General features: G+C 38.7%; 1 protein-coding gene across 2 annotated transcripts in view; it reads right to left on the bottom strand.

Moving 5' to 3' along the window:
* Positions 1-24,515, bottom strand: part of PHACTR2 (phosphatase and actin regulator 2) — a 130,196-nt gene that overhangs the window by 85,251 nt on the left and 20,430 nt on the right. For both annotated transcript variants that reach the window (XM_055310557.1, XM_055310558.1), the window contains exon 2: positions 9,748-9,915. In XM_055310557.1, the coding sequence (XP_055166532.1) occupies positions 9,748-9,915 (168 nt within the window). The remainder of the gene's footprint in view (positions 1-9,747; positions 9,916-24,515) is intronic.

Genomic DNA, 24,515 nt, shown 5'->3' with positions numbered 1-24,515 from the left:
AGATCTCCTAAAAGAGATCTGAGGTGTCAACCCAGGAAAGTAACTCTTCAACACGTGGTGAGACAGGAATCCTGATAACTTGAAAGAGACAGATCTGATCCAAGAATATCCAATGTCAGGAGGGGGAGCACACCCAGCTGGACACAGCGAAATACACAGAACTGAGGGAGACATACACTGGAAAATACGTAGAAGTGGGTACACGGAAAGGACATATAGCACATTGTTACAAGGGGTAAAATGGATCACTCAGCTTGGAGGATTTGTCTGTTTTTCTATATGTAGAACATTAAGTGAGCAAAAGATATTTCATTCCTACAGATAAATTCTTAAAATTTTAATAACAAGATGAATTCCTATTCTGGATGCAATTCTAAATATATATAAAAAAAACATGGTTGGTGAAGTGCAATCATAAAAATTTTGGGGAAATCATGGTGCTATCTTGGCATTAATATGGTTAAGAAAGGGAACATGAACATGGTACCCTGTGGGCTCTGTGAGAGCAGGGACCTTGTCAGGATTGTTCATTGCTGTGTCCTTAGAACACACTGTCTTGGGGCTGGTACTCAACAAAAATGTACTGAATAATCTAGACAGTTTAGTATGGCCCCATGGTGAAAATCTCTGAATTGAAAACACATTGAGGGTATGAAAAGGACTTTACAAAAAAGATGGAAGGACCATCAGGTAACACTGTGATCAGAAAATAGATATAAATATATTTATTAGTGCCAGGGATAGCTAGAAAAATTGGAGATAATTTGTTTCAGGTCAGTGTAAAAGAAAATTTCCCCAACAACCAGAGCGAGGAATCAGGAGTTCAGAAGTTGAACAACAACATGTCAGGTTCGTTGGAGATCATGGACATTCCTGCCTTGGAGACAGACCCAGATGACTGGTAAGGTGCTCTACAGCCCAAAAGTTGTAAATTTCTTTTTTTTTTAAAGATTTTATTTATTTATTTATTTATTCATGAGAGACATAGAGAGAGAGGCAGAAACACAGGCAGAGGCTCCCTGTGGAAAGCCCAATGCAGGACTCGATCCCAGGACCCCAGGATCACGCCCTAAGCCAAAGGCAGATGCTCAACCACTGAGCCACCCAGGCGTCTCAAAATTCTCAATTTCATTGAACATTCAGAAGGTATTTTCCTAGAGATTCAGGAAGTAGTGTTTGTCTGTATTAAAATTGAACAAGTTTTAACAATACCCGACTTCAGGTAAATTGCAGATCAAACTGAATTTTATAAGTTAATTTGGGAACATACTTGTCATTCCAAATAATCTAAAAAATCAGTAACACAGACACCACTAGCATGTAAGTTGGGGACAAGTTTTTATCCACAGAGGCAATCATACATGATTGTTTCAATTTATAAAGGAATTCTCTGCAGGACTTGATACCCAGATCCACCAAAAAACATCAACATATGAGGGATTCTAAAGTTGGACTCCATGAAGTTGGATTTCTGATCTCCTGTCAAAATCTGGCTCCTAAATTCTAACTTCAGAAAGGAAGATGTAACAAAACATTTATATTACAGAGTTAAATTCCTTTCCTAAATTCTTGCTTCTCTTCTAGAATTGTATAGAGTGAAATTACATGATCTGTTTGGAGCCATGGTGCCGGCAAAAGCCATAAAGATTAACAACCATAAAGTTCATGAATGTGAGATATTTTAATCATTAAGAGATTGGATAAAGTTTATAATGAATTACATTCAGTGTATTGACACCCATTGCTAGATAAAAGGAAGTGCATGCTCTAACACATGATTACTTAATAGGATCTCCCTGGGTGCTCTTCTTTCCCTCCCACATGTATTTGCTCAAATGTTGTTGTCCTAGTAAAGTTTCTCTGACCACCACATCTTAAATTGTAACTTAGCTCCTACATTCCCCATTCCTTGCTTTGTTTTTTCTTCTCATTTTCTAACTTTGGTGGTTAATTTTCTGCCTCCTATCCTTACGAGAATATAAGCCCCATAGGGGAAGGCAGTATTGTCTCTTTTGTTCCTTGCTATATCACTAGAGTCTGTAACAGTGCCTGACATATAGTAGGTGTGGATGCTCAATAAATATTTGTTGAGAAGACAAATGAGTGCTGTCTAAAGTATAAGCAAGGAGCCCTATGTGGACCTGGTTGTGCTACGTGGTCTATGGCTGATTATGCAACTTCCTTCTGCTACAGTAAATTGGGAAAGGGAGAGATTCTCTTCTCTTCCTCCAACATGTGTTAGGGTGAATGATACACAAAAGTACTTCCATATTCTTAGTAGAACAAGATAGATGAAATAAAAATGGTGTCATTTATTATTGCAATCAGACCAGTCTTTAACAAATATCACCCTTATGCATATCTTCTAAGTTTGTCCTATTTTCTAGATATAGAAAATAATCCCAAGCTGCAACGTTATGCCTATATGGTTACAGACAACACTATCTTTCATAGGACCAAACATAATTTTACCCTTGTCAACCATGTTTATATGCATAAAATGCTGAAATTAGGCAGGTAAGTAGAACCAAAATTATTCTTCAGACCAAATCCTTTTCATAGCAAAACTCTAGTGTATGAAGCAAACTCTCATAGTAGGATTACCTTTCAGTGATTAATCCTTACTGATCTGGGTATGAAGCTATCTTTTAGAAATACAACATAGCATAATGGTCAAAAGTACTGGCAGTGGCACCACATTGCCTGGATTCAGATATTGCCTTTGCCTATTGCCAGCTATGCCTCCTCAGGCAAGTCATTTGAATTTTCTGGCCTTAGTGTTCTCATCAGTAAAACCAGGATAATAATAGCACTGAAACTTCATAAGCGTTTAATGACTTAATATGAGTAAAGTTCTTAGAGCAGAACCTGGCATATAATATCATTCAATAAAAATTAGACATTATTATTATTAGGGAATGCAGAGTACCAGTAAATTAAAGTTTCTACCAGATGACTCTCTACAAATCACTCTGATTCTTAGAATGCTGATAACTCGGGACAATGTTATTTAAAAATCGAGACAGGCATTCCTTTTGCCTTACTAACAACACAAAAAAAGTCATGATTATAATGAAGATCAATTTCTTCCTATTTAGAAGTAGAACTTACTTTTAAAATAAGGGCACAAGACAGGAAAAAGAAATTTTCCCTAATTATTTTATTGGCTTCTTGATAGTTGTACATGATTGCAATTGTGAGTACATGTTTTTTGGTTAGTATTTTAATTTACTGTCTTTCTCTTTTCCATTATGATTTTTCAATCTTTAATTTCTTTTACAAAGTCTTAAAGCATCCCGTGCTGTATTTTTAGTTATAGTGAATATTCAATAAACAAGCAATTCAAAGCACATCTAAGAGTATTTACTAGGGGGACGCCTGGGTGGCTCTGTTGCTGAAACGTCTGACTCTTGATTTTGGCTCAGATCTTGATCTTAGGGGCAGCCTGGGTGGCTCAGTGGTTTACTGAGTCTTTAGCCCAGGGCCTGATCTTGGAGACCCGGGATAGAGTCCCATGTCAGGCTCCCTGCATGGAGCCTGCTTCTCCCTCTGCCTGTGTCTCTGCCTCTCTCTCTCTCTGTCTCTCATGAATAAATAAATAAAATCTTAAAAAAAAGAAAAAGAGATCTTGATCTCTGGGTTGTGAGACAGAGCCCTGCACTGGGCTCTTTGCTGGGGGTGGAGCCTGCTTAGGAGTCTGTCTTACCTTCTCCCTCTGCTGCTCCCCATGCTTGTGCTCACAATCTCTCTCTCTCTCTCTCTCTCTCTCTTTGTCTCTCATCTCTCTTAAAAGAAAGAGACTACATACCAGGTATAAATCATAAAGCACTTGAACAAGACAGTCTCTGATCGAAATATTTTACATTGCAAATAGAGGTAGACACATAAACTAGAAAAGTCAAAATATTCATATTTTAACACAATTATAAGCAAAGGAGGGGAGGTCCCTACTTGGCTGATACAGAATCAAGGCTAAGAATATCTTCAGGGAAGGGGTGCCTAGGGAGCTCTGTCAGCTGAATGCCTGACTCTTGATCTCAGCTCAGATCTTTTAAAAACTTTTTTTTAAGATCTTTTAAAGATTTTATTTATGTGTTTGAGAGAGAGAGAGAGAGAGAACAAGCAGTAGGGAGGGGAAAGGGAGAGAGAGAGAGAGAGAGAGAAGCAGGCTCCTGGCTGAGCAGGAAGCCTGATGCAGGGCTCAACCCCAGGACCTAGAGATCATGACCTAAGCCAAAGGCAGACACACTTAGCTTAATCGACTGAGCCACCCAGTGCCCCTCAGCTCAGGTCTTGATCTCAGGATCATGAGTTCAAGCCCCACACTGGGCTCCATGCTGGGCATGGAGCCTACTTAAAAAAGAATACCTTCAGGAAAGAAGAGACATGTCACACCTCACACCCCTTGCATGACATAGGATTTTCCTAGGTGTAGCTGTGAGAAAAAGGTGCTCAGTGCAGGAAGAAAGAAGAAAGGCAGAAAGACTTGGGGACAAGAAGGCCTAGGGGCATGCTCATTAAGTGACTCTGTGTGACTGAAATGCAATGTAACTGACTGAGAAAAAATGACAGGAAAGGTCAGTTCGGGTTACAGCGAGGAGAGCTAAAGAGTCTGGAATTCACTTAGTAAACAATGTAGGGTCAAGTCATACTTTTTAAGCAAGAACTGACAGGACTGAAGTTCCACCTGAGGAGATTCTCTCATGGTGGTATCCAAGACGAGCTAGAGGAGAAAGGGTAGAAATGGGTAGTTTGCCTATCAATTCCCCCAAATTCCCAATAATCCTTATTCTTTCCAGTCACCTAGCTGTTGGGCTGTACCATTCTAACAAAAGAGTTTTAGCACCTGAGGTTTGTGTTTTGAGGGGATCACTCCCCAAAACCCCATCCTCTATTGTCTACTTTATACAGTAATTTCTGTCCTGAATCCTTTGGTAACTTCTTGTCCTAGTTGCTAACTGTGTTCCCCGGTTCCTTTAAAAAAAAAAAAAAAAAGGATGAGGACTCTGTTTGAATCTTTCTGATTCCTATACCAGGTACCATCTGCCCATGAGTACTACTACCTAAGTAACTTAAAACACTCTGGCTACTAAGGTTAACCTGGATTTCCCACTCCCACTCACCTGGATGCTCTGATATTCTATCAACCTTATTGGGTGGAACGCATGCCATTTTGGAGTGTAATACCTATCATTCTTTTTGCCTGGCCTGAGACTTGGAAAGTTGTCATCTTGGTTACTCTGGTGTTCCTGACAGCTCCTGGCATCCTGAACCTTCTCTGTCAGCCTCACCAGCTGGGTCAGGTTCCACTGTGGGCAGATTTACTACCAGAACCTTGCCTCTCCCTATCTTCTCTAGAATTCTATAGCTTTCTATAGTTGGTACAGCTAATACCTAAACATAACAAAGAGGCTACCTGCAATAATAGAGTGATAAGGACCAGATAATGGGGATAGAGAGGAAAGGCTAATGTTAGAGACCCTGCACCAGGAGAAAACACGTGAAAGGTTTTAGGAACTAATGGAATGTAGAAGATGGTATGAGAGAAGGAAGAGTCAAAGGATTCCACGGTTCAAAGTCTGGATGCCAAAGCAAGCCATGTCTGCAACAGCACAGATAGCTGGGATTGGCAAGGGATCTGTTTTGCTTTGGAATAGATTTTTTACATAGTATTTTTCCACTTCCACTTCTCTCACTCTGTACTCATTCATAGCATCTACGTCTCTAGAATGAAAGCTCCAGGAGGGCAGCAACCTTGCTCACCCATTCGCTCCAGAATCCCCAGCTCCAAAACAGTACTTGCATGCATCATATTTTCAGTGCAGATATATGTAGATGTTAGGAATGGATTTAATATGCATTCTCAGGCATTGCTAGCCATCAAGTGCGTGGGTAGATGTGCCTAGGTCTTGGATGGAGACTTCGTTTGAGAGATATGGGTACTGAGAAGAGATGGCATGATGAGGAAGAGCACAGTCAAAGCAAGGGGAGGGCTAAGACACGTAGCAAACTCCCTCAAAGGTTTAGGGGAGAGGAGAAGGGGGAGAGAGGAAGCAAAAGGTAAAAAGAAAAGTCAAAGACAACCAAGATAATGACATCTTTTGCAAATGAAGGGAAGATTAACCAGCGATGGCAAATGCTACAGAGGTTAGGATGGATGAAAATGAGAGAGTGACACTGAATTTCCTGATTGGGAGGCTTAGAGTGTCATTAGTGGAGTGCTGGATGCAGGGTCAGATGGCAGAGGGAAAGGAATGATAGTATGGAGAGGAAGTAGAAGCAGTGATACAGGCTGAATTTTCAAGACGTTTGGTCTTAATGGCAACACCAACAGAATCCGTAGCAGTTAGAAGAACATGTGTGTTTAGACAGGGGATTTGTTTGTATTCTTAGCTTTGGGGAGATGGAAGCATATTTAAAGATCCAGAGAGAGGAGCCTCAGCCACTACATGCGCACCATCCCCTAAAAAGAAAGGAAAAAAGAAAAAAAAGGAAGAAATAATTATGTAGGAAAAGAGGTGTAAATGACATTTTGAGTTCTAAAGATACGGAAGGGATATAACAAGAGCAAAGGTGGGACCAGGGAAGGGTCTTGTTGCTCAGGAGATGAAAAGTAAAGAAAAGGGGCAGTGAGGGAAAGTAGATGGAAAGAAGATGCTCTCCTGCCCTAGAACCCAACAGCCTGTGGACCAGCCTATACAGAGTTGAAGATACAGGTAACTTTCTGCTTTAAAAAAGGCCAGAGAACTTGAAGTCTGGGCCTAGGCTCATCCTGCCTTATAGGACAAGATGGCCTTCCAAAATATAGTTGACTCAAGGACCACCAAAGCAGGCAGAGGACAGGACACTTCTCTCTCTCTCTCTCTTTTTAGATTTTTGTTTTTAAGTAATTTCTATATTTAATGTGGGGCTCAAATTCACACCTTGAGATCAAGAGTCACATGTTGCACCCACCGACTAGGACCTTGCTTAACTACAACTACCATGGTAAATATATGATTACAATAGCATTTATTATAATGGCATTAATAAATCAGTGTTGCATCCTATCTGTTACCAATAAAAACTCATAAAACAGAAATCCAGACTAGGAGAAGCAGTATTAATCACTATGTAGTGGAACATAGTAAGATTCATATCCATGTGACTATAATGCCAGGAGTTTAGGAGAAGGAAAAACAGAAGATTTATTTCTCTTGGAAGAAATGCATCTTCTTTCAGATCCTAACATATTGTGGGATGTGTCTAAGGTGTACTTTATAGTTTGCCAGACAGCACATGGCTTTGGTCATAACCAGACAACTGTATGAGACAGTATGTATGTTCACTGTATGAGACAATTTATTAAGTAAGAAAACACCTTTCTCTTAGTTATTTCCAAATGCATCTGTTTTCCTCTAGATGAGACATCTTTCTTCAATGCAATTAAACATTTCTTATTCCATTTTGTGCCTTCCTTTATTTTAGGCCTTACTAATACACTTCATAAATCTCAGCAGAAATTTAAGCCTTAAAATAAGCATATAGATAAGGTAACAACAAAATACTTTATAATGGGAACCTTGATAACATCTTATGAAGTTCATTAATATGGGTTTTAGAAAGAAATGACACAAATGTAGCAGATAAATACACAAAGAATTGTTAACATATCTACTTGGCTTGTTTTTATTCTGTTACATCACAATTTTGATGCAAAGAAAACAAATATCTAATAGATTTTTCAGGTTTTTAATGTAGTTGGGGAGTCTTTAGGAACTAGAAATATAGTCATCTACAAATAACTCCTGAAACTAAACTTTATATAAAATCCTGTGTGAATCTGAAAAGAAAACAGAATAAAAAGATGGCCAGGCTTTCCTCAACAAATATGAGATAACATGAAATAACACTTACTGCTGTTTAAAATGACTTTTCTTAAATATTCAGGGTTACAACCTCCCTACTATTAAAATAATTAAAAAGAGATGACAAGGAAAAGTGAAGGAGAATTTCTTTGTGGCTTTCTTCCTACATTAGGGAGAGAGAAGTTAGTCACCTAGATTCAAGCAAAGGAGCTAGACAAATGAAGGGACTTCCATCCTCCCTTCTCAATACCTTCTAACTGGCACTATCTGAGCCCTTCTCCCATCTTGGGTAGTCATAGTAACCCGAAGGGCCAGATTCTCTCAATGTGTAGGGAAACACAGAGGGGCACACTTAAGAAGACCAGTGTGGTTCTGTTCACAACTGAAGACCAAGGAAGAACAAGATGCTCAACCAGGGATTAGAAAAAGTCAAGAATCTGGAACTGAAAGCACCTTAGAATTCAACTCACTGAACTCTGATCTGACTTGCTCAGGGAGTAGCAAGGACACTACCAGAACACCGATGTCCTCACTCAGCTCAGCACTCTGTCCACTTCCCACTGCTTCCTACTCCAAGAAGCCAATTACATTACAGTAAATGTAATAATCAAGCTATTGATATTTCCCCTTAAGCCAAGTCTCTTTTCCCCCCATCCTTTCATTATAGAAATTTTCCAATACTTCCACATAGGAAGGTGAGAATAATAAACCCTATGTGCCCATCGCCAAGCTTAAACAATTACCAACTTGTGGCCTATCTTCTTTCATCTATGCTTGCCCTGCCTCCAGGATTTTGAAACAAATTCCCAATATAGAATCATTATTTCTTTTTTTTATTATTATTTCTTTTATAAATATAAATGCTCAAAGAAGTCATATAGCTGCAAATGCATCAGAGGCAATTTCATTAGGAAGCTTTGGTGTTCCTATTCCACACCTTTGTGCTATTTGAGGTATTTTCTATTTTATTCCACAGCTTTAGAACTAAAGGCCAGCTCTTATGTCAGCACAGACTAGTAAGAAATGCTCTCTGACCCTGCACATATACTGATAATATTAACTTTGGTGCAATGAGGAAATCTGATGCAACAATTGTATTAAACAATAAGAATGGAGAATATTGAACTTATATCAAGAGATAAATGCTTTTCTACCTTAAAGATAACACCACTGATAGCAGACACTTGTTTAAATTGGGCTTAATTCTGGCCTGAGATTTAAAGCCAATTTCTTCCATGAGTAATATGAAAGGTACTAAATAACTAAATAATGTAATCCTTTAAGTTTAACAAGTCCACAAAATAGTAATAAAAAATTTTCACACCAATAGTGTTATGATTCCCTTAGGACAGAAATTATTTATTTGTCCTAAAGGCATGATGGAAATTTTAAATTTAACAATAAAACATAGCAATACTTTTCTTTCGAACAGTCATTTACGTTTTGCCCACAGAACAAACACATTCAAAAAAGACATTAAATTTTTTTTAAATTAACAAATAGCATTGTGCTACTAGAACTAAGTAGATAGGTAGATAATATTGTGTGTGTGTGGGTGGGTGGGTGGGTGGGTGTAAATGGATATTTCAGCTACAATGTTGACAAATAACATTTCCCCTTCGAATTTTCTATTTCAATTTCCTTCACCTTCCTCATCCTCCACACTAGTTTTCTGTATGAATTTACAACTATGTATTTAAAAACAAGAATATTTTAGAAAGTCAGTGAGTGGAAAAGGAGGCAAATCAGAACTCTAAGTTGTTTTATCCTGAAATTAACTAATTTCATTTCAAATACGGACTTTTTTTCTGAGAAAGAAAAAAATACCCTACAAGGCACAATTTTTTATTTTCTAAAAATTTTAACAACTTATCTTCTAGCAAAGTTATGATATTCATACCTGCTGAGGTTTCTCTAAATTTGTCACTGGTCTTCTTTTTCCTCCATTTCCAAGGCTTAAAGATTTTACCGATGGTAGAGAGTTTCCCCTTCCTCTTGAAGGGAGGTGTCTGGGATCCTGCTGTTGGGCCATCCGAATTTGCTATAGAAGCTTTGTCCAGTCCATCAACTGTATGAAGAAAAATAAAGTCAGAGAAAAGCTGTAATAAAAAGTTTGAAACAACTTCATCTGTTTCTTCCTGCACTTGAATAGCAAGCACAACCACTTTAATTGGAATCTCACATAAAGTTTCTTTGTCCTACTTCCCAGGTGGTAGAGCTCCCCTAATATCAATCAGTAAATCAATCAATCAGAAATTACAAACCCCTTAGATAGTCATTTTGGGAGAATAGAAAAGAAGCAAAAGACTTACATAATAGGTAGGGCCAGACAAATAAGGGTCTGAGAAACACAGCTGAATCATTTGCAGCAACTACCTCAATATTTTGTGAAGGAATAGAGTACTCTAAGTATTCCTGAAATAGGATGTTCCTCCAGAGACTGGTATGGCATTCTCAGTAATGAATATTACAGTTATGGTATAGTTAAAGCCATGGTTTCTCCATCACAAAATAAACTCTAGTGCCAAGAAGTTAAATTCTAATTTTTACAATGCTAAAACCATCTTTTGCTTCTATTGCAAAAACAAAAAACGAAAAACAACCTTTTGGCTTCCAATAAACTGATAATTTTTGCTAACAATAAGAAAGGCATAGAAAATGTGGGTACTGTGTATGATAGAACATCTTTAGTGCCTTAATCATTTTATTAATCAGAGAAAGGCCCCAAACCCTAAGTTGCCTCACACTATGTTCCAAACAGATGGTAGACAATTTTGACTTGTTATTCCTACTATTAAATGGGGATGGCAAAAAACTGTAAGCAGCCCGGAATGGATAAACTCTGGTATTGTTCATGCAATGAAATAACACTCAGCAAATAATAACAATGATAAAATCCTGCTAATACATACAGCAACATGAACATATCTCAAAAACATTGTACTGAAAAAAAAAAAAAAAGTTGGGCAGCCCGGGTGGCCCAGTGGTTTATCGCCACCCTCGGCCTGGGGTATGATCCTGGAGACCGGGGATCGAGTCCCACGTCAGGCTCCTTGCATGGAGCCTGCTTCTCCCTCTGCCTGTGTCTCGCCTCTCTCTCTCTCTCTCCTGTCTCTCTCTCTCTCTCTCTCTCTCTCTCTGTGTGTGTGTGTCTGTCATGAATAAATAAATAAAATCGTAAAAAAAAAAAAAAGCCAAGCACAATGGAATACATACTATGTGGTTCTATTTACACACAAGTTCTAAAGGAGCCAAGATGAATTGAAAATCAGAACAGTAGTTGCTTCTTGAAATGAGATGGAAGTAAAACTTAACTGATAAGGGGCTTACAGGGAACTTACTGGGGTGACAAGTTATCTCAGTAAGGGACAGATCTTTCAAAACTCATCAAATGGTTATAGTATCATGTATTTTACTTTATATCAAATTTACCTTTACAAAACATAAATAAATAGTGAAGTCCAATGAATGATATGCATGCTGATGCTCTTTTTTTTTTTCCATGCTGATGCTCTTAGGATAAAGTGTACTGATGTCCATCAAAAATAATTAATAGACAGATAGAATGGGCAGAGGGATAAATACAGTAAAGTAAAATATAGCAAAATGTTAAGTGTTGAATCTGTGGGTGGACACCTGGTGATTAACTGTATAATTCTTTCATCTTCAAAATTTTCATAAGAAAATATTGGGAAAAACAAAACAAAAGAAAAATTGAATGGCAAGGACTTTTGCTTATAGGAAGACGGAGTGGACTTACATTTTCCTATTCTTCCTGCTAAGTAGAACTTAAGAATCTTGGATTTTATATATAAATGAAGCATAAGAAGACTCTACAAAGTGAAAAGAAAGCAGACTACCCTGAGAGACTTTAGGACCCAGGAAACAACATGAAGGTGAGATCCCTGGGTTTTATTTTTTGTCTTATTCATACTAGACTTTTAGCTGAGGCAGTCACCAACCTGGAAACACCATTAGACACAGACCAAAAAAAGCCTCAACAAAAGTCTGTTCTCTAGCCAAAAGAGCAAGAAAAGGACAGCCTAGCAAGATGGAAAATTTTTAGACAAATAACTGCTCTAGTCCAGTAAGACACCACAAAAGAAACTACGATCATCAATGCCAGCAAAGGCTAACTGGGGAGACTAGATGTCTACCCTCATGAAGCTGTAACAAGAAGTCCCAACTCCCCTGTCAGAGATGTCAGGGAAAACCAAGCAGGTGGTTGGGACCTTCATGCCTACCAGCTGGTAATGAATCATCCTCTACCACAGTGTCAGTAGAGAACATGTGGGAGCCTGGACTTCCATTCCTACCTAGCAGTAATGAGGTATCTCTCCTCCTCCCTCCCCATAAATATTGGGGTGGTATCAAACCACTGCCCAGTGGAAACAAGACCATCTCTATCCTGTGGTATCAGTGGAGACCAGGAAATACCTGGTGGAAATACCACCACGCCCAAGAGTAATGAGGAGCATTCCCCACCCCCATTTCCACCATAAGGTATCAACAGAGGAGAAGTGGGGAACCTGGATTTTTACTTCTACCTGGCAGTAATGAGAAGGTACCCCTCCTTCCAATTCCAGAGATATAGTAGACAGAGCCAGTTAAAAAAACGGATACAAAAAGATTTTGAGTCCCATCGCATACTATAAAAATGTCTATATCTCAATCAAAAATCACTTGACATAACAGAACCAGAAAAATCTTAAACCGAATGAAAAAAGACAATCAATATACACTAATACCTAAATTCTTACGAGCTTCTTCCAAACAAGAATGATAAATTCTGTTCTTCCCTCTATCTATTTTAGTTTCAGATAGAAATGCAAATCCTGCAGTGACTGTTGCTTCCATATATGGTTCCCTACTTTACCCTGCCCATATTGACCAAAGTACAATAGTCAGAGAGAAATTTAGGACAGACTGATTTTGAAACTAAGCCAGAATGAAAATGTAAAATCCTTATTTGCTTCACTTCCACTCTTATCCAACTACCTTCTGCAAACAAGAGGCAAATCTAATGAGGAACTGAATATATAATGTTTCTTCTTTTTTGGGATTTTTATGCTAAAGGGCTTAATTTTGAACAATTTAAATGTTGTGAAAGATATATAGGGCTGACTATTACAGATACAGGAATGAGAATTTCCATCTCAAATTCATCTCTGTGGCCATAAACATACATCTACTACTCATTTTCTTTCAAGCCACATATCCAGTTTCTTGACACTCCATAAAAATTCTGCTTTTGATCCAAACCACTGAAGAAGAAGAATAATATACTTGTTCTCCTGAAAACAAAAATAAACAAAACAAAAAGTAATTCTCTAGGTGACAGATAGGGAGATTGAGTGAGTGACGAATTAAAGCCTTAATGTTAAATTGATAGCTGCATAAGAAATTAACTGCCATTATCTTTCTTTATTATGCATTTATAATTCTAGTCTTTATCTCTACTCTGGAAAGGGCCTGGACCAGTGCCAATGACCATATATATCTTTTTTTCTGGCTGAAAAAATAAATAAATTCATCTGTAATTTTGAGTTGGGTTAGTAGAGCAACCCAACTCTACTAACCCAACTCTACTGTTGAGTTGGGTTAGTAGAGCAAACTACACTTGGAATTAGGAACTATACATTGGCACAGTTGGCCACACTGCCATTGTACTTCTTTTTCTTTTCTTAAGATTTTACTTATTTACTTATTCATGAGAGACAGAGAGAGAGAGGCAGAGACAAAGGCAGAGGGAGAAGCAGGCTCCCTCTGAGTAGCCCGATGCAGGACTTGATCTGGGACCCAGGATCACATCCTGAGCCAAAGGCAGATGCTCAATCACTGAGCCACCCAGGCATCCTCACTGTATTTCTCTTAAACCATGAATATGTAGGGGATTTTCATCTGCTTTTGAGTAATATGAACAGAAATATAAAATTTCTTCCCTCCCCCAAACACCAAGGATACTGTCAGTTCCTGAAACTTCTATAATTTTTCTTTTGAACCAATTTACCATTAAAATCAGTTTGAAACTTACCAAAAAAAATTTTTTCACAAGTCTCCTAAATCTTTCATACTTACATGTAGATGAGAACAAATTGCTAGGTAAATCACAGATGAAAGTCTAAATTTCCTGTTTTAAAGGTTAATTTTGATTGACTTCCATGTTTTGAAAAGTAACCTGTCCTTCATCAGAAGTTTTACAGAGAGAGTGTGCACAAGTGGGGGGAGAGGCAGAGGGAGAGGATCTTCAAGCAGACTCCTGGCTGAGCATGGAGCCAGATACAGGGCTCAATCCCATGACCCATGAGATCATGACCTGCGCTGTAACCAAGAGCTGGATGCTTAATCAACTGAGTCACCCAGGTGCCCCTAAAATATTTTAGATCTTTAAATATTTTAGTATTTTGAAATACAGTCATTAGCTTTTCTCTTTTTTAAGATTTATTTATTTATTTGAGACAGAGAGAGAGAATGTGCACATGCATGAGTGTGTGTGGGGGTATAGGAATAAGAAGAGAGTATCCTAAAGCAGATTCCTTGTTGAGTGCAGAGCCTGATGTGGGACTTGATATCGGGACCACGAGATCATGACTTAAGCTGAAATCAAGAGCCACCCCAGCACCCTATGAGCTTTTCTAATGTGACATTTTAAATGATACAGCTCAGTCTGCCTTCCCACCAAAACAAGCTCACACCTGACAGGACTTCCCCACACCACCAACTGGTAAGAATATATGCATGTTTTATTATTTACTTAAACAAAAATTTATCAGTTAAGCAGTCCCAGTGCAAATGCGATGATAGAAGCTAAAAATGAGGCTAGATAATTATCATATAAAATAAATTATAGGTTTGGATGGTCTTCCCTTTGAGATCTGAGAACTAAATGACAAAGATACTTAGAAAAATTAAATCTCCTTAATATGAAAGGTTATAGTATTTTTTTTATAATAATAAGTAGTTATGTGATATTTTGAATCTTTTTTCACACATAATTATTTTGGTCACTGTGTGGCAGAGAATTCTGCCTCACAAATTTTTAAGAAGAAAGATCATTTAAAAAAGATCCTCAAAGAACTCCTGGTACTGATTCTATGCAAACTAATAGCTACTCTGTCAAAAAAAGTAGGTGGCAAAGGTAGTTTCAACTTTCCTCTAAATATCCTTAAATATCCAAAGATTAACCAGAATGCCCAGTTATAACAAGAGCCATTAAAGACAAATGATTTTATGATAATACTCTGTCATACTGAATATATGTTTACAGTATTACTCAGAGTGATTTTACTCTACCAAAGCTTATACCCATTAAAAGGGTACTAGACAAAACATCTATATCTAAATATCAAAAACTTATGAGAAAGTAAAAAACAAACAAGCTAACCAATCTTTATTTCCTTAAAATATGGCTTCTAGGCTATTTTCTTTGTGCTTTTGTAATTTATTACACTTACATCATATTATCATTATATTTTTAAATTTCTATTATAGTTTTCAGGTTTCCATTATAAGTCTGCCACTTTCCCCTTTATTTTTTTAAAAGATTTTATTTCTTTATTCATGATAGAGAGAGAGAGAGAGAGGCAGAGACACAGACAGAGGGAGAAGTAGGCTCCATTCAGGGAGCCCGACGTGGGACTCGATCCTGGCTCTCCAGGATCACGCCCCAGGCTGAAGGCGGCACTAAACTGCTGAGCCACCAGGCTGCCCCACTTTCCCCTTTAAAAGCCACAGAGCTTTAGAGCAGCATTTAGGGAAGCTGTGACTTTATTTCGTATACTTACATGAGACCCCCGCCCCCATTGAAACAATGTCTTCATATATGTGCTACCACATACAGGGGCATACATACAATTTCTGGACACAGAACCAAGTAGACAACAAGATCAGAAAAAACTCATGCTATGAACCATCACAGATGAGGTTGGATAATGATTTCCAATTGGCTGTCCATGTCTTGAGTTTCCAATTGGCTGTCCTTGTCTTGAGTTCACTAGTGGAGATCCTTACTTTCTTGCTAATCAGAGTTTTCTGTGGGTTGTGTCAAATCTAATTCTTTTTGGGGGTAAGACGAATGATCACTGACAGGAAGAGAAAAGGAACAGAAAAATCAAGGTGTATGGCATTACATGAGAGTATGAGTTAACAATTCTGAAACTGCTATACATGTATGCTGGGATAGAATAAATAAGTAAATGGACAGTTGATGTTGGGAGCCAGGTTTCTTACTGCTGGAAAGGGAGCTTATTGATAAGCAAGGGGATAGCCAGAATAATCCATATGGCACCATATTAGAGTTGGAAATGTCATAATGGACTGTATTTGGTCAAACAGATGAAGATAGATAGATGAAAGATAGATAATAGATATGTGTGTACAGGGATCCCTGGGTGGCACAGCGGTTTAGCGCCTGCCTTTGGCCCAGGGCGCGATCCTGGAGGCCCGGGATCGAGTCCCACGTCTGGCTTCCGGTGCATGGAGCCTGCTTCTCCCTCTGCCTATGTCTCTGCCTCTCTCTCTCTCTCTCTCTCTGTGACTATCATTAATTAATTAATTAATTAATTAATTAAAAAAAATATATGTGTGTACATACAGCTCAGTATACACATATGTATTTCCTAGTTCTGTTTGTTCAGAAAGCCTAGAAGCAACAATGCTCCAGTTGAGCATGCTGGCACTCAGCTCTTGGTTTCTAATAGTGCTCTTCAAAGAAAAGAATCAGATCTCTACTGAAATGGCTGCTTCCAGGGCCAGGGCAGGGAAAATACTCTATGAGCCTGAGCATATTACAGTGCCAGAAAGTAAGCAAGTCCTCAAAAAACATACTTATGGGAATATGTCAAAGTCACACAGCAGTCAACTGAAAGAGTCCCAACAGCCAAAGCTGGAACAATTTGAGCAGCAAAATAAATAATGTAGTATTAGATGATAATCTGAAGTATAAAATAAATACACACAATATTGATAGAGATAAATATTGAATACTGATATAGATAATATCACACTGATATAAACAGTGAATGATTAAAATATCATACTAACATAAATACTGAATAATTAAATAAATATGGGGGAAACAGACAAATTTGTACAGAAGAATTACAAATAATTTATATAAACTCTCCATCTTGAAGATGAAGTGGAGCTGAACTCTTCTTTCTTTTCTTTCTTTCTTTCTTTCTTTCTTTCTTTCTTTCTTTCTTTCTTTCTTTCTTTCTTTCTTTCTTTCTTTCTTTTCTTCCTTTCGTCACACAGAGAGAGAGAGGCAGAGACACAGGCAGAGGGAGAAGCAGGCTCCATGTACCGGGAACCCGACGTGGGATTCGATCCCGGGTCTCCAGGATCGCGCCCTGGGCCAAAGGCAGGCGCCAAACCGCTGCGCCACCCAGGGGTCCCTCTCCATTTTTTAAATGTGGATTACATATTGTGACTTCCTTCCAAAGACTACAACATAATGAGGAGAAGGAGCTGACTTTGCAGAGGAGAAAATTGACAAACACTACCTCAGCTAAGTGATCTTGACTAATTTCATCAGTAGTAAGTCATGTTGATAACATGTACCCTTGATATGATGGCTGAGAATCATACTTCAAAACCGATAAACCAGGCAGCCCAGATGGCTCAGCGGTTTAGCACCGCCTTCAGCCCAGGGCATGATTCTGGAGACCCGGGATGGAGTCCTACATCAGGCTCGCGGCCTGGAGCCTGCTTCTCCCTCTGCCTGTGTCTCTGCCTCTCTCTCTCTGTGTCTCTCATGATTAAATAAATAAAATCTTAAAAACAAAAAACGATAACCCCCACTGTACATGAGAAAAACATCAGACTAGACCAAATTAAGGGACATTTATAAATTTCTTGACCAATGTACCTCAAAACTGTCAAGGTAATTAAAAACAAGGAAAATCTAAGAAACCAACAGAGACCAGAGGAGGCTAAGGAGATAAATAAATGCAATGTGGTATTCTGAACGGAATCCTGAAACAACAAAGAAAAAGGGCATTTGAAAAAAATGAGTGAAATCTTAAAAAAATATGAAATTTGGTTAACAGTAATGCACCAGTGCTCTGTTCCTTGATTGTAACAAATTTATTAAATTTATACTGGAGATGAACAACAGGAGAAACCAAGTAGGGGGGTATATAAGAACTTTCTGTACTGTCTTTGCAACTTTTCTACAAATCTAAAACTATTTTATTTTTTGTGTGTAAAACTATTTTAAAACAAAGTTCATTTGTACAAATGTGGCATTAGCTAGCATGGAGGTGCATGAGGATGAGGACTTAAGAGATTATTAGGGGTGAGGATATCAGCTGTAGGGAGACCTTAGGGGGTACCGCTTTTACCAACAGTAAAAATTTCTGCTCATAGAAGTTTTGGGAAGTTAATAGGCTTCAGAATTGTCCAACTTTCTCTCTCAAAACTCTTTTTTATCAATATTTTCAATTCCTAGTATTTTATCACTAAGAGATACTTATAGGTCATCAAATTGCTATTTCAGCACTTTTTAGCACATGATAGACCCAAATAAGGTAATCGATGTTGAACATCTCTCCAAAAGGTAGATAAAGGGCCTAGAAAAATGGTGTCAGGAAGTATTCATTCACAGTTACTGCGAGGCCATACAGAGAGAGTTGATCCAAACATACCCCCAATACTCACTCTCTCTCTCTCTCTCTCTCTCTCTCTCACACACACACACACACCATGACAGGATTAGTATCATGTACTGCTGTCACGGCATGACAAATCTAGAGAAAAAAAAGTTTCCTTGTTCTTTATTTTTAAATCACTGAAGCTGAACTGTTTTTAATAATAGAATTTTATTTGAGAATCAAAGTAAATTTAAAGGACTGAAACTTATTTCATGACAATTGAGGATGTACTTTTTATCTCATCCATTCCCCCCCTGCACTCATGGGGATGGAACAGTGAATGGCACACTTCAGGAACAGAAATCCCATAGCTCATGCTGGCATGAAAGGTCTGATGAACAGTACCCAGCAATGAACTAGCTGTTGACCCACCTTGGGTTTCATTCTTTCCTGAAAGTGGGGATTAGCAAGGACTTTATTAACTGATAATCACTGATATTTGTTGAGTGGGTACTGTATGCCAAGCACTGTGTCAAGTATCTTACCTGCCTTGGCTCATGCTAATTCTCACAACAACTCTGACATATATATTATTATTAGTCCCATTTTGGAGATGAGAAGATTCACAGAGACTAAATATCTAGCTCAACATCTGGCAATGCGTGCGTGTGTGTGTGTGTGTGTGTGTGTGTGTGTGTTCATATAGAGAAAGATTAAATAAAGATTTATTGACTAAATTATACGACTGATAATGAATAAATAAGTATCTTCCCCAAGTGACACACTGTGTAGGTGGGAGAGCTTGCATTCCAAGTCAAGAGTGGCTCTTCTTACCACTGCACAGAAAGGACTGCTTAATTTCAGTGCTATGAGTTTACCATATAAGGTCCTGGGAGATGACAGACAGTAAGACAGGATTCTCACCCTCATGGAGCTCGCAGGATGGCTGGGGAAGCAGATGTGGTCAGTGCTCGGTGATGCCAGCCAGTGGGGGAGGCACTGAAGCAAAGTTGGAAACAGAACCCAAAGATGGAAGTCCATAGAGGGGAGCAGTCAACGCGGACTCAGGTGACTGGGGGCTGTTTCACTGGGAATGAGAGATTTGGCAGGGAATTGAATAGATGAGTAGACTTTTTGATGGAAATCAAGGAAAGAATGGCTTGAAAGTGATCAAATCAAGGATGGCTGACCTTTTAAAGTAAAGCCAAGAAAAACATTCTCATTGCCATTCTGCTGTGCTCAAAATAGACACATGATACAGATTTATGGGAAAAAATGAAAGCCGGGGCAGCCCGGGTGGCTCAGGGGTTTAGCGCCGCCTTCAGCCCAGGGTGCGATCCTGGAGACTCAGGATTGAGTCCCACATCGGGCCCCCTGCATGGAGCCTGCCTCTCCCTCTGCCTGTGTCTCTGTCTCTGTCTCTGTCTCTGTCTCTATGAATGAATAAATAAAAATCTTTAAAAAAAATAAAAATCTGAGACTAATACCGTTTTAGAGTTAGAAAAGATCTTGGTTGATGCAGGAAAAAAAAAACTGCTTTTCATCAGCTGACTCTCCAAAGAATAATCAACATTAAGGTAATAGTAGCTAAAAATATATTTTTAAAAATTATGTAGCCATCATCTTTTAAAATCCAGTAAGAGTAAAAAAGACAGAATGTAAACAAGAAATTAAATTTGAAGAAAAAGAATAGAATGTGAAAAACGTTGCTATCATAAAGAAAAATGATATTTTAGTCCCCCCTGGAGGAAGATTACTCTCATAACTTGACTTCATATCTGCCAATTTCCAGTCCTCTGTCACTTGAAAGAAGCTATAAAGTTATCTAAAGGGACCTGGGATAAGATCAGTCATTCAAATTGATACTATGGAGCTTTTTCAAAATTATTTTTGGGTATACATAGAGACAGTAAATGATCTTATACATGCAATCACCATCTGGATCAAAGTCTAGAATCATTTCCAGACCCAGAGAGCTTCTTGTGCTTCTTCCCAGTCAATACTCACTCTCTCCCATCCATTTCCCTAAATGACTTCTGTTTCAAACCCTATTACCACTGATTTATGTTACCTATTCTTGAACTTCAATTTAGTGGAATTATACAGCATACTACTTTATGTCTGTCCTTTTTCACTGAGCTTTATGTCTGTAAGAGTCATCTAAACACACGAGCATTCCAAAGCAAAGTTACCTAGCTACAAAACGGAAATATGCTGTCTTAGCAAGACTTCAGATGATAGAGTACTTGACAATGATAAGCTTTATGCAAGTTCTTCTATTTAAAAAGGATATTATTACTAATTATTTATCTGAAAAATGCAAATAACATCTTCTTTCCCTTACTAGATTTCTGGAAAAGCAAATCTATCTTTCTATTATCTTTTGACATTGGCCTGAAACTGTGCTAAATTGGAAGTTCACCTATGCAAGACTAAAGGTGGAGAAGCAGTTTATTTTCCATAAATAATGACAACTTTTTGTTCATTCTCACCCTGCATCTTAGAGCAGGCAGCAGTTCTGAGCCACACAATTCACTGAAACATGGAGTACAATATTATCCACTATGGGAATAATAACTGTGTTTAACACAGGAGTTCTACAGTTTCCTATATATACTAAAAACCTATATGTGGAGAAACTGAGACCCAAGAAGACTATGTGGTTTCCCAAGTCATTAACTAATGGCAGAGACATAATCTAGGTCATGTGATTCCTGATCCAGGCTTTTTTTTCCCCCACTCCAGGAGTCTGTCCTAATTGGAATATGACAGTTAAACTCTTGGTGAACCAGTAGCACCTCCTGGTAGCTCTGAAAGAGCACTGCGACTCTTTGTAGAGCCAAAAGCAAAGAAGATATTGCACAATCAGGACAGGCAATAAATCTCAGTTACTGTTCTGGGTTTTAACCATCTAATTGGAATGGTTAACTGTAAGCCAAGAAGAGAGCTTAGTCCCATACCCGACTCTGCGTTTCAACCAGCCTTGTGACCTTCAGCAAGGACCCCAATATTTCATTGCTGAAATTAGGAGACTGGGTTACATGATCCCTAGGCTCCGCTCCAGCTTTAAAAATTCTGATTCTCATACTGATTTGTGCTGAATATATCAATCTTATAGGCCACATGAAGACCTCTTCTAAGTGCTTTATGAAAGTTGCCTCATTAATTGTCAACACAGCTAGGTAAAGTAGGTGCTGTCAGCATTCCCACTTGATAAATGAGGAAGGTGAAGTCCAGAGAGAATCAAGTAATTTGCCCAAGGTCACAAAGCTGGTAAGTGCGATTTAAAGTCAATAGTTAGCCTTCAGGGTGTCCTTTGTACAAATGAGTCAGAGGGATATAGGTAGGAATAGAGCTCTATTTTAAGAGAAGGTGAGACATAAACCCTAATGAATAATAACTCAGTTTACCTCCAACCTCTTCCTTGGACTAATCCAAAGAATTACAGCAGGTACTGTTTTCCTCTCTAAAACAATGCTGCCCAGTGTCTTCATAATTTAGTTCATGCTAGTTGCAGGCAGAGTGTGTTCTTTGCTTATATTAACTACGGTCCTTTGATTGCACATAATCCTTATTTACCATAGTATTAATTTTAGGAATTTGATATCACCAGTTTTTTAACTTGTTTTTCTAATGGAAGCAGCCATTATTTTTAAACCCCCAAAGGGAAAAGCTACTAAAGACTTCCATCTGTCTGCAAGCACTGACAAAGAATTTCAGAGTTTAAACTTGTGGCCGATAGGCCTGCAGAATGAGTATGTTTGTGCAGCTGTATGACATCCTGATGCTCTGACATGCACAACATCCCCTAGACTTGCTACAGGATATTTAACAGATTAAATAATATCACTTGTATTTTGGGTTTAAAGAAACTCTGATTGAGTAGAAAAAAGGATTGCTTTGCAAATGGAAAATTAATTTTGTTGTTACATAAAAGCATTTTAAGTTTTGAATACCACTGTGATCACAATAAGCAAAGGGTTCTATGAACAGCTTTGATGGCTCTATTTGGAAATATCAAGAACTTTGCTACAGAAGTGAAAAATAAGAAAGGAAGCAACCAATTTTCTACCTTCCTTCCCTTACTAACCATCTCCCATAATTCCCCAAGTCTGGTATGGGGAGTTGGTCATGGTGTGTTGAGGTTGTATGGTGTTTGTAAAAAGGAAGAAGAGGTCCACACATCTCCAGCAGGCAAACTACCAACTGAGAAAATTTTATATCCTCTTTGTTAGAATAACAAACACTTGTTTGCTGAGCATGGGCACAGGAAAGAAACTTTAGGGGAGAAACTGGCAGATATTATATACAAGTTGTAAATAAAGTCAAATGAAATTTTTAAGTAAGTGGCTAAATCCTGCTAAATTACATATACAATTATGAGAAAATTCCCATTGTGGATGAATGTAACAGAAGTATTAATAAAATAACACATTACATTTGGACTAATATCTTTAGGTCAAAAAGCTGATGGATAAATAAGAGCCTTGAGGGGCACCTGGGTGGCTCAGTGGTTGAGCATCTGCCTTTGGCTCAGGTCATGATCCTGGGGTGCTGGGACTGAGTCATGCATCAGGCTCCCTGCAGGGAAACTGCTGCTCCCTCTGCCTATGTCTCTGCCTTTCTCTCTGTGTCTCTCATTAATAAATAAATAAAAATTTTTAAAAAAAATAAGAGTCTTGAGAATCTATATCTATCGTGCTACCTCTATAGTCCACTAGTACCCTGGCAGTCACGTCAAGTCACCAAGGCTGGTATCTGTGAAGAGAATGGTGGCCATGTGCAGAATTCTGGACTATTTACCCAAGGCAGAAATGAAACCTACAGGCTTATACAGTGTTAGGCAGGATGTTGGGAGGAGAATTTATGTCATAAAGAATTCCCCAGGGTCCCCAGATTTATATCCTCATAGTTCAGTCAAGAGGTGACTGCAATAACCAGGCATCTGAACTTGGACAGTAGTGAAAATGAATTAGAAATGATGAATGGATCCAAGGGACACTGAGAAAGAGTGAGGAGATGGGGAACTGTCTAGAGAAATCATGGAGAATTCTATGGCTTGAACCTCTCTGAGGTGCGGTGGAATGTCAAGACAGAACTTGGAGAAAGACCTATGGCTTATGTTCAGGCACCGTGAACTTTAGGTATTGGCAGAACATTCAGGGGAAGATGTCCAGCAGACAGTCAGAAATACATTATTGGCACACTAATAGGAAGTTAATGTTGAAGCTATCTGGGGGAGTCTTCCAAACAAAAGCAGCAGTTGAGGGCCAAAGGTAAACTCTTAGAAAATGATTACATTTAGAAGGCAGTAGGCCGTACATAAGAAAGAACTTCTTATAGGACTTCTCTTATACTGAGAATCATCAGGTACAAGAAAAACTTTATTTATTTTAAAGTCACAAAGTGTGGGGGATACTTGGGCATGTTTATGGACTGAGAGGAGAGCCTGAAATGAGAGAGGACTGACTAGACACATGGGGATGGACTTCTCCCAGGATAACAGTGAGACTCTGAGTGCAGAAGGAGAGGCTGACCTCATTTGATGAATGTGAGGTGAGGAAGTGAGCAGGAAGTCAGGGGATGACAGCACCAGAGATGTGAAAGGGAACACAGCAGGATGGTATGTACTTCGTGAGAATACACACACTATGGGAAGCAAAGCAGGCAGGCATGGCAGTGGGGGGGGGGGGGGAGGATCAAATGTCAATGGCGAGGGGCTGGGCATAGCAGAACCTCCATAACAGAGTTACCAGGAAAGCACTGCCAAGGAGAGGTGGGTTCCAGACAAAATTAGACAAGGAGGATGGGGGGTCCACAAAAAGATGAAGCTGTAGAGAAATCTGCTTACTGTGAACCGGTATCATTCATTCAATAATTAATGTATTGAGCAACTGTTATAGACAAGGCAATGCACGGAGGCTGTAATGGTGAGCAAAAATGGACTGGATCTCTGCCTTCAGGAAGCTTACAGCCTATGAGAGGCCTGACACTATTCAAGTAATCATTATTCCAATACAGAAACATGGCACACCTTGAGAGCACAGAGGAGGTAAGTGACTAGAGGGGATCACAC

Source organism: Nyctereutes procyonoides, unplaced genomic scaffold (assembly GCF_905146905.1).
Source record: "Nyctereutes procyonoides isolate TBG_1078 unplaced genomic scaffold, NYPRO_anot_genome, whole genome shotgun sequence".
Lineage (NCBI taxonomy): Eukaryota > Metazoa > Chordata > Mammalia > Carnivora > Canidae > Nyctereutes > Nyctereutes procyonoides.
Note: the sequence above shows the minus strand (reverse complement) of the source record. Positions and strands in the feature narration are given on the sequence as shown.